General features: G+C 33.5%; 1 protein-coding gene across 1 annotated transcript in view; it reads left to right on the top strand.

Moving 5' to 3' along the window:
* Positions 1-8,414: 8,414 nt before the first annotated feature.
* Positions 8,415-11,523, top strand: part of LOC109585508 (keratin, type I cytoskeletal 9-like) — an 11,710-nt gene continuing 8,601 nt past the window's right edge. The window contains exons 1-2 of the mRNA XM_020001634.1: positions 8,415-8,471; positions 8,733-9,032. Coding sequence (XP_019857193.1) covers positions 8,415-8,471; positions 8,733-9,032 — 357 coding nt within the window. The remainder of the gene's footprint in view (positions 8,472-8,732; positions 9,033-11,523) is intronic.

Here is an 11,523-nt window from a genome sequence, read left to right as displayed (position 1 = left end):
AATGAGCGACAAAAAGGAGATGAAACTTTAAGATGCTTGATTCTGTTAGGCATGGCTGTCTGACTGATGAAACTATTGATACGCTTAAGAGTCACGTATTGAAGGTTTTAATACAAGAAAAATATGAAGAATTGGAAAGTGAAGGAACAATCCTCCAATTTGCTTATTTTATAAGGTAGATGCCTGCTAAAAAATCAATGAATTAATGATTGTTTCTCTAATTTTTTTCTTGTTTTTCGTCAAATTTTGCTGTGCTGCCACTTTCATTAAGAACATCAACACATGCTAATTCTATTTTCTCAGTTTCTAGACTTTCTAAAAGATCAACGAAACAAAACAACTGGTTTAGAAACTGTATTGTCTCTAGCAGTAGGCTGTAGAGTAATGCTAAGACGTAATATTGATGTGACTGTAGGATTAGTTAATGGTGCCATTGGTACAGTAATGGGCATTTATGCTACACATATATCAATCAAACTTGATAATATTGATGTACCTTGTGACATAGAAAGAGTTACATCTAAATTTATGCTATCTAAGAATTTGTATATACATAGGAAACAGTTTACCCTTATACTTTCTTATGCTATTATTATACATAAATGTCAGGGCCTTTCACTAGATACAGCCACTATTGATTTATTAACTGATGTTTTTGGGGATGGTATGGCATATGTTGCATTGTCTCGTGTATGTACATTAAATGGATTAAATTTATTATCATTTGATCCTCTCTCTGTTGAAGTTAGTAGTCCGTGCATTAATGAAATTAACTGCCTCAAAAGTAAATTTCGGTGACTTACCTCAAATCAAGAAAAGTAAAGGAAAGAAGACAAAGATTCAAGTGACTGGTATAATTGATGATGTTGAACCTTGTAGTAAGAATGCCAAGGTGTCAATAAGTCATGTACAAAGTACTAGTAACAGTACCGTTAGTAGTAATAAACGTAAGAGTACTGATTTACAAAAGTCTAATTGCCCCATAAGGAGTAAAATATGTGACGACAATGCTTTAAATAAGCCTTGCCCCAGAAAAAGAAAAGTTGATGTAAACAGTAGTATTGACAATACTACTTTGGTATTGCCTTACTCAAAAAAAGATGATAAATTAATTTTTTCAATTAATTTGAGATGTAAAAACCAAATTTAATGTCGAAGATGATGATAGTTGTAGTAGTCTCATTGTATCTATAATACTCTGCAACATTAAATGTAAACCAAAATATGATAAAACCAAGTGTGTTGTATAAAATGACCATTGTAGCAGTAGTCTCATTGTATGTATAAAACTCTCAAGCATTAAATTAAAGACAAGTAATCCAAAAAAAGATGATGTCATTTTTACTTATGAAGAGCCTCCCAAACCCAGATGTTGTGAGAAGGACACAATGGCATTATGTTTATTACCCTGGTAATGAAGAATATCAAAGGTGGTGTGAGATTTTCAATCTTAAATTTGTCACAGCTGCTAGAATCTTACCTGGTAGACCAACAACACCATTGTCAGATGAAAGAGTTTCTAATAGTACTCTTGATGTCCCTGGTGATGGGAGCTGTTTATTTTATGCCCTTTCACATCTCATAACTGGGTCACTTTCTCAGCATCACGAATTACGTAAAGCAATTGTTAGTAATATGCCAAACTTTGAACAAATGTTTAATAGTACATTAATTGCAACCAGATATTCAAGCATATATGATTACATAAATAAGTCCAACATGTATAGAAATAGTGTGTGAGCCACTGACACAGAGATTATTACACTAACTGCAATATAACGTACAATCTTATATGCATATTCACTAACTCCTGCTTTTGTTGGCTGGGCTAGATATGGAACCCAAACTTTATGTGGCATTCCTTGTGATACTAATAAACCTGCTTTGTATTTGAAGCATGTTGGTACTAATCATTTTCAAGCAGTTAAGTTTATTAATATTTCTACGCATTGATTGTTGATGGACAGTGGGTGTGGCGTATGGGAGGTCCATCATCTTAAAAACATTGGTTGTTTAATGTGACTTTTATTTTACAGCATGTGCAATGTGAGTGATGTGTGAGTGTGTGTGAAAAACATTGGTGCATATCCACCCAGTATTGCTCAGTATGAAGAGATGTAACTGCATTTAAGAAGTGAGATTTATCAAGGTCTCACAAATAACAGTGAATAATGATTACTTGTTGCTATAATGGACAGGCAGAGGGTGTGAAAGAGGTTTACTGTTCATTAGAGTTTAGCATTGATTCAAATTTGTGTGACAATCATTTAAGGACAGAGGGTTAGGAATGCAGCAGCTGTCATTATCAAGTCTGGATCTTGTTTGTGGCTTGTACTTCATGTTTATTACAAATAACAGGTGCTTATGGATCTGGGATCTGCTGAAAGATTTTAAAGTCCTGACAAGATAAATTTTTGATTAACATTAAAATTTGTTATTATACATGTAGTATTCATATAATAATGACCATCCTGCATGTTAATGCTAACATCAATTCTGTGTGCATTACATACTTGTAAATGCTTGCCAGCTGATGTTGCACATAATGCTGCCATCAGTGCTGTGTGCATTATTAAAGGGTAACTCAACCCAAATTTTTTTTTCCTAAAATGAATTGGCAATAAAGAAAGAATAATGGGGAAAAAAGCTAAAATTATAAAAAAGCAGTATTTCCATTAAAAATCTTAGCTCAAAAGTTGCGATTTGCTTCCTGTCAGCCATTTTGTCAAAAATACTTCCGGTAGTGGGCGTGGTCACGTGATGACGTACATGGGGGAACGTGTCTGATTCAGAAGGGACAAATGAATGGTCAACAGACAGTGAAAATGAAGTTGAGGAGTCCCTGGGAGCTCAGCCTTTTATGTTTGAGCCTGAGGCAAGTGACTCCAGTTCTTCTGATCCTGATGACGAGATAAATGACCCTGAAAGTAGACTTGGCAATACAACTTGGTCAGCTTTAGCTTGACTGAAATAGTACTGAACAATTTTTGTCTTATTTATGTGCCAGTGTGGCCATTGTGTACCTATGCCAACCTGTATGGAGTGTGTTTGTTGTTGTGAAATTCAACAAGTTGTAGCAAAAAAGAATCATCTGCAGAGCCCAGTTGTATGCATCACATTGCATCCTGGGTTTCATAATGTTTGCCTTGACATGTGGGTCCTCCAAGCTGCTTACTATGTGTATCGCCAACAGTATGGTACTAGTGCACGTCATGGTTCTTTTCATGAGTAAGATGCATGCAATGATTCTTATATTATTATAATTGAAATAGTCAAATGAGGCATACAGCATATTGCCAATTGGTACGCTGGTGTTGGCAGTGGCTTGGAAGAAACAATCGAGTGGTTCTACCTGCTTGTGCTGTTGCTAAAATCAGGGAAACATTCCCTTCTAATGAAAATTATGTTGGTTTTGAATTGTAATTTATTATGTAATAAATCGACTTTTATGCTCTATAATCGCATCATCTTTGTTTGGCTTTTCGTAAGTACTGTTTAGTGGAGGTGGTACTGCACGTTTTACTTTGGTGATATTTTCTAATACCATCTTGTGTACTGCATCTGATACAGTTGTTACGTAACCTGTAAAAAGGTAACAATGACCTCACAAATAATAATGTAAAATTAGATATTTACCATATTTCTTTTTACTCTTGATTTGTCTAACTATGTATCCACCTTTTTTGTACTTTGGATATTGAATACTGTATCGCTCTGTTCCATACTTGCTTATAGCCTGCTTTCGATCCTTGTTACAATTATAATGAAGTGCTGCTAACTGCAACCTATTAAGTTTGGCAGCATTCTTTATTTTTATATTATTATTATGAATACCTTGACAACATTCCTTGATATGAGAATGCAGTATGTTTAGGAGCATAATGAAGAACTAGGCTATGAAATGCCTCTAGTGTTAAGGTTTGATATGTGTGTGATGCATTTGTAATACTGTTGATCAAATACTAGCTTTTGATTACATCTATAAGCTTATCACTAGCTTTTGTATCTATTGTGTAAAAAAATATACTAGTAATTATTGTTGCCATTTAATTATAGTCTTACTAGGTATGAACCATTTCTTTTTAATTTTTTTATGTGAGCATTTTTTATAGATTTGTCCGTGTCCCGTATGCTTATTATGAACATGTCTTGCCAAGGATAACCACTTCTCTCTGATCTCTTCCATGTTGCCATTACTAGATGTAACTGACCAATACAGATGGTTGATCATACTGCGTGACCACTCTCCCACAATTTTACAATCTTTTGTTTTAGAGAGTGCCTCTATTTTCTTTTTAAATTCTATTAAGAATAAAATATTTGCAAATAAAGTAACAGAACAATATTACCTTTTGCCACATGCCATATGTCATATTTGTGAGAAGTGTTTACCATATTTTCCCGAACCCATTTTGTTACTTGATTATGTCGATCAGTAATGAGGCTTTCTACTTGCAAGCCATGATCTGTAATAAATTTTATGCCACGGACAAGTCCCTCTTTTTCCATATGTGAGCTACTTTGAACCTCATTACTCTATAAAAAATTAAAGAAGTACATGTACAACATGGTAGCTATTACTTCTTCAGCTAACCTGTACTAACTCAACATCAATGATAACATTATATTTCAGTTCAAGCAAAGTATAGGAACCAAATTTAGCACAGTAGCCTGGGCTATCACATCTGGCATCTCTACCTATAGTTAGAGCATTCTTTTCCGTTTTAAATGAAGACAAGATTTCCTGTTGATGTTTTTCCCATGTCATTGATATGGCTGGATGTAAATACTTGCTTTGATAATTAATGTAGTATCAGAAATGGTTTCACAGTTCATAAAACGAAACATCTGGATCACTTTTGATGGCAAAGATCCGCTACAAAGAATAGCTGTACTTAATGCCAGATTTCCCGCTGGCATGTCACCAATTAAAGGCTGGCTCTCCCATACATAATTAAACAAGCATGATGGACAAAATAGCTTGACTCGCAAGAAAGTGCCTATTGTTTCTGATGAGACTTCTGCTGGACAATGACACATGAAACAATTTAAAAAGAGAGAGAGAAGGTTAGATGCAAAAACAATGAACTTTTTTTGATATATTGGGTTACTAACACTTTCATCATACCTAATAAAAAGTGTATAATAATGAACAGGTTTCACAGCTTAGCACATGCATTGTATCTTCATCATCAGAGGAATTTAAAGTGGTTGCTTCATAAGAATCATTCATTGCATCTGAATCTGACAGATCTTCACTTTCATCAGATGACAAATCATCATAACTAGTATCACCGTAGATAGATGACTCTTGAGGCAGTAAGAGATCACATTGAACTTCACAGTCACACATATCTGGCAACAACATACATTGTATACCAATGTCATTCTTCACAAGTTCCACTTGTATACCTATTATTGTAAATGAAGAATAATTTGTGTACTATAATTTGATGTAATCTGACGTTTAGTACACTGAGGTCTAATAATTGCCTGAATCTTTACATCATTATTGTGTCTGTCAGTTTGCGTTTCTTTGCTCAAAATTATGTCATCTTCCATTGCATCATTATGATCAGCTACTGTTACACTGAGTGTCTCATCTGATTGATCTGAAACTCCACTGCTTGCACTTGTTGATGGAATACATTCACTTAAAATCTATATTGTAATAATTATTTTAATAGGAAGTTTATAAGACTTAATCTGGAGTGTTCTCTCTTTTCAAAAGCAACTGATGTCCTTCTTGGTCTAGCTCAATGTCTTTGTACTGATACAGCAGGGAGAATGGTTGGTACTGCTTCTGGCTTGAGTAGCTGCTTTCTTTTTAATCCTAATTTGCCTAAATGCAATAGTATCATAATAATGATATATATATCTTTAATGTGTTGTACCTGAAACTACTGACAGTGACTGAAAACAGTCTTTAGTAGAATGGCTACTACAGACACAAGAATATTCTGATGGAAAATGCCAATCTGCTCTTGTAGTTTTAATTTGCCTGTTCCAAATAGCTCTCATGTGTGGATCCTTAGGAAAAGCAAATAGACTGACTCCATCCTTGTGAGAATGACTACAGTTAGCTACTACACATCTCTTCCCCATACCTACAGCTGACTGCATGCAAGCTTGTGTTCCCCATGTACATCATCACGTGACCACGCCCACTACCGGAAGTGTTTTTGACAAAATGGCTGACAGGAAGCAAATCACAACTTTTGAGCTAAGATTTTGCATGAAAATACTGCTTTTTTATAATTTTAGCTATTTTCCCATTATTTTTTCTTTATTGCCAATTCATTTTAGGAAAAAAAAATTTTGGGTTAAGTTACCCTTTAAGCTAATGCTTGCCAGCTGATGTTGTGCATTCGAATGATGCTGCCATCAATGCTGTGCTCATATGAAATGCTTGCCAGCTGATGTTGCGCATCTTTTATTTACGATTATTGTAACATGTGCATGTTCTCATTAACAAAAGAATATTGTTTGCACATTGGAAATTCTTCATGTACACAATGTTATTGTATATGAAGCAGGTCATGAAAGTATCGTAACTGAGGATAGCATTAGTAAGCTATATTATGTCTATAATACATGCACGCACATACATGTATGATCCAATCAGAAACATTGTAGATGCTACCATTATCAAAAGTATTAGTTGCTATGTCACGTTCATATTTTTTACAGGTACTTGCTTGGCACAAGGACTACAATGTAGTATTTAGTAGTCAGGTTTGATGTCATGTGTAATGAAATTTGTTCACCATTACTGTTTGTGCTATTATTTTTAGCCTTTGAGTTTACATTGCTTACCTTTGATACGTTTCTATGACTATGCTTTACAGGTAATTGCAGCTGGAAATGATTTGCTGATTTAGCAATACTTTTCTTGATATTGGAATGTGTAGTATAATTAAAGGCAATTCTGGATTTATATTGCTGTATCTAATTTAATTTCTTTATTAAGTGTAACTTAATATTTTGTTGCAGCCCTTTGGTCAGTAGTTGTATCATGCGGTAACAGTTGCCAATTTATATCTGTAAGGGTTTTATATTATTGTAGTCTTAGCAATGGAATATGTTGCAAGATGGATTGTATTGTGAGTTGTCTTATGTATTTTGTTATAGGTTATGATTCTAGGTTACATACTGTATACTTGTTTGATGATTATATCATTAATTATGGCCTTTCTTTACTCAATATAAATAAATGCTTGCCAATGCATCTTTTCTAGTGTGCAACTGTGGCTGCATGTTCTCACTAACAATACAAAAATAATTTTTTGCACATTGTAATGTATTCACGTGGTTGATTAATGTGTATTTGCACAATGCAGGTCTTGTAAAAGAAACTTAATTCAGGATGGCATGAGTCACCAAATTGAATGGTGTATGTCTAAATTACATGTACAGGGTATGTACATTTACTTGTATGTGTCAATCATAGCTTAATATGCATTGTGGAGCTATACATGTCATATATGTATATTAATTGTTGATAAATGCATGTATGCTACTGTCAATTTGTTACTACATGTTGTATATTTTCACATTCATAATTTACACAGGTACATATTTTACACAAGGACTTCAATGCACTGAGAATAAGGTCAGACTTGGAAAGAGATATAAAAGGTGAAGGGTTGTTCCTCTTTGTGAGCAGATGTATAGTTATAGTGGTTTGTAATGTATGTTTGTGACATGCATAAGTTACAGCATGCATATGTATGTACATGTAAATATCTTGTGTGCTTACATTTCTTGCTGTTGATGATGTTTCTTACTTTGATTTAAGGTATTTACAGCTGCAAATGATTTAATGATTCTGCAATAAGGTGTAATGCTATACTTTCATAGCATGGTAAATGTCTAAGATTATTGTCTGATTTCGTTTGTTGTAACATAATTAATTTCTAATAAATAAACATTATTGTAACATAATATTTTTGTATCCCTTTGATCAGTGGTGCTTTCACACTGGATGAGGCACCAGTTTCCAGGTCATATTGTCATAGTCTTAGCAATTGAATACATAGTAAGAGAGAATATTGTGATTCCATAGTTTTTTATTATTATGTAATAGATCATGATCGAAGGCTATAATTCTTTTCGATGATTAATATTGATCATCTGATTAACTATGGCCACGATACGTATTTTTTTTACTTTCCTTCATTTACTTTAATATCCTTGGATTTACAGTTAGTATTAAAAAATTAATGTTGGAATTCTATATTTAAATTTACTTTTGTGGATTATGAATGACGACGGCACTGTGCTTGTTTGTGTACGTATTCAGTATGTCCATAATAATGACTATTAGGTAAAATTAATTTTTTTAAATCATGCATTATGATAATGTGAATTTTTCATCTAGAAATATTGAAAGAAACTAATGGGAATAAGCATTTATGTGTTGTCAAACACTTGGCATTGCTAATGTATTTTCATCCTGGCTTTACGCTGATGTATTTTTAAATGACAGTTTGATTACTTTTAACATTATTATTATAGTGACAAGTTTTTTAAGTACATGTAGTTAATAAAAGTCATAGTTCTTGATTGATGCCTCTCTGGACCTCGGCCTACGGCCCCTTCCTCCGCCCCTACCAGCTCTTCTTGGTAGATTGGCATACTATAATGGAATTAAGTACATCATAGTAAAGACTTACTATTTGTCTGCTCACAGCCCTCAGCTGGGCAATTATGTGCTGCCTTTGCTGTTGCAGCAAAGGCAGTCCTGGGGCAGAAGCGGCTCCTCCAGGAGGGAGCACAGGGCCACTACAGGAAGGAGCACCGGCGGGCCTCCAGCTTTTGGGAGTGCTGGAGGTGGTGGTGGTGGGTCTAATGGAGGTGGAGGCCCTCCATCTCCAGCTACTGGAGGTGGCAGACCTCCAGCTGCTGGTAGAGCTGGTGGTGGTAGCGGGCCTCCGGGAGGTGGTGGTGGAAAAGGCCCTCCATCTCCAACTTCTGGAGGTGGTGGACATCCAGCTACTGGTAAAGCTGGTGCTGGTGGGGCGGGCCTCCGGGTGATGGTGGTGGTGGAGGCCCTCCTGCTTCTGGTGGTCCATGATACTCATCATAGTCCATATACTACCAAACATTATAAAAATATAATGATAGCTAATGTAAGTTTGTATATGAACTGACTTGCTGCTTTTTGAGAAAAAAATGTAGCAAAACTACGGAAATAGTTAAGAGCTGCAAGTGAAAGTGCAAAAATGGCAACTGAAGCTGAATGTAAACTTAAATAGTTTTAGAACAGGAAATAGATCTTAGTAATATGCAATAATAATTATGACCAATTATAGGCTATGAATATAATTAATGATTTAAAAATAAAAAAAATAATTGTATGACAACTGTTTTTATAATGCGGTAGGTCTTCTTATAGTTTTTATTTCAAAATTCTTTTCTTCCAGTAATGAACTGATACCTAAGGCCAAAATTACAATTATTAATAACAAGCGTAACAGTGTAAAAAATATTCCTGTTAATTGATTTCACAACCTTGCAAGAATAACTGGATTTTATTAAGACTTATAGAGGTTCTTTCTACCTTCTAATGCTTCTAGAGAAGTCTTTAGACAGTATCTCTAGGTTGTCTTACTGTTAGAAAGCTCTTCACCTTGTCCCATGTTTAAGCTGCCATTTTGTTTGCCGTGGCCACACCCACTACGTAAAGGAGCGTGGGCAGGTGGTTGCTAAGGCTTATGAATTTTGTTATTTCTCCAATACAACATGTATAGAAGAAATGTAAGTGTGGACATACCAATATATATATATATATATATACAAACATCGCACGTGGGTGAAACCAATTATAGAAATGACCTGGGGGCTACGCCCCCAGGTCGTTAAAAAGGATTCTTACTTGAATAATTATGAGCTAGGCTATGAATGTAATTAATGATTCATTAATTCAAACAAATAAAATTGTCATAAATTATTATAAATTTTTATCAACAATATTAACAACAATAATAATTATTAATTATTAAATATTAAATTTAGAAATTATTAATTATTTTTAATTATTAATAAAAATAATTATTAATTAATTAAATTTAATAAAAAGTATGGAAACAAGTAAATAAAAAATTTTTTTAAAAAGAAAAAGTAGGGTTGTCAAAAAATAAAGAAACAAGGGGCTTGAGTTCAACCATAATTATAATAAATACTTCAATTAATAATGATAAACGTTAATTAATAAAAAATAATAATTCATAAAAATAGTACAAAGATTTAATACCCTACTTCGCAGAATTTTATGAAGGAGTATCGTTTCCTTTAAAATGACAAAATTTAATGAAATAATGAAAAATTCTTAGTTTCAGCCTCCACAACTGTGGTGAGTCCAATTACAATTCTTATGCATTAATATTTTAATTCTTAGATATTGTACTCAATCATAAACGTTAAAGAATGCAATAGCCAAGTAATTGTCTAGAATTTAGATGTTTTAATTGTGATGACAATAATTTATTCAATCAATACTAGCTTAAAAGTTAAATTTATATTTAACAAGGTAATTAATTTACATCATAGAAATGTAGTAGAGCTATCAATAGGTACAAACGCATAAATATTATTAAAGTTCTATTTCTGCCTATTATTATTATCTGCAATATAGAGTTTGAAATCTTTGTACTATTTTTATGAATTTTTTTTTATTAATTAATGTTTATCATTATTAATTGAACAATTAATGATTATGGTTGAACTCAACCCCCTTTTTTCTTTTCTTTTTGACAACCCTACTTTTTCTTATTTAATAGAAATTTTTTATCCAATTGTATATACAAACATCGCATGTGGGTGAAATCAATTTTAGCAATGACCAGGGGGCTACACCACCAGGTCACTGAAACAATTGTTTAATGTTTATGATAATAGAAAAGAAATGCAAGTTTCTATATCAAAAACAGGTCCTATGCCAGAGCTTACTACACAAAGCACCGTAACAGGTCAGAAACAAAGCAAGAATTGCATGTAAGGTACTGTAGGGTGCTTTTTTGAGGGCTGTAAATTTTTGCAATTTTCTTTAAAATTCAGGAATTTATTATTGTCTTGAAATGGTACAAGATGGCAGACAGTGTATTTTTGCAAAAATTATCCAGAAAATGATAATCCATTAAAACTATAGCCCTCAAAAGAAAGGCACACTACGGTAAGTAAGCATATAACTTGGGTATTTAAAACAATTCCATGCATTGCTTATGCAAAAATGAAAAAATTGGTACAGCAAAAAAGTATCGCAAAATTTAGAAATCAACTTGCAACCGTTTAGCGGAAAATGTTCACAGAGTTTGTTTTTTCTAAATCCTTGAAATTAAAATCGGCAAAAATTGATTTTATACCATAGGCCGGGTTTCGATTGCGAGGTTTTTTTGATAGCAAATTGTGACACTGGAATACATCTCGCAATAAAAAGAATTGTAATCAATAATATTTGATAAACAACACCTATAATAATTAATAAGCACCATGCCTATCAATCATTTCTCTAAACATGTTTCA

The sequence above is a fragment of the Amphimedon queenslandica genome, unplaced genomic scaffold (assembly GCF_000090795.2).
Source record: "Amphimedon queenslandica unplaced genomic scaffold, v1.1 AMPQUscaffold_13052, whole genome shotgun sequence".
NCBI lineage: Eukaryota > Metazoa > Porifera > Demospongiae > Haplosclerida > Niphatidae > Amphimedon > Amphimedon queenslandica.
Note: the sequence above shows the minus strand (reverse complement) of the source record. Positions and strands in the feature narration are given on the sequence as shown.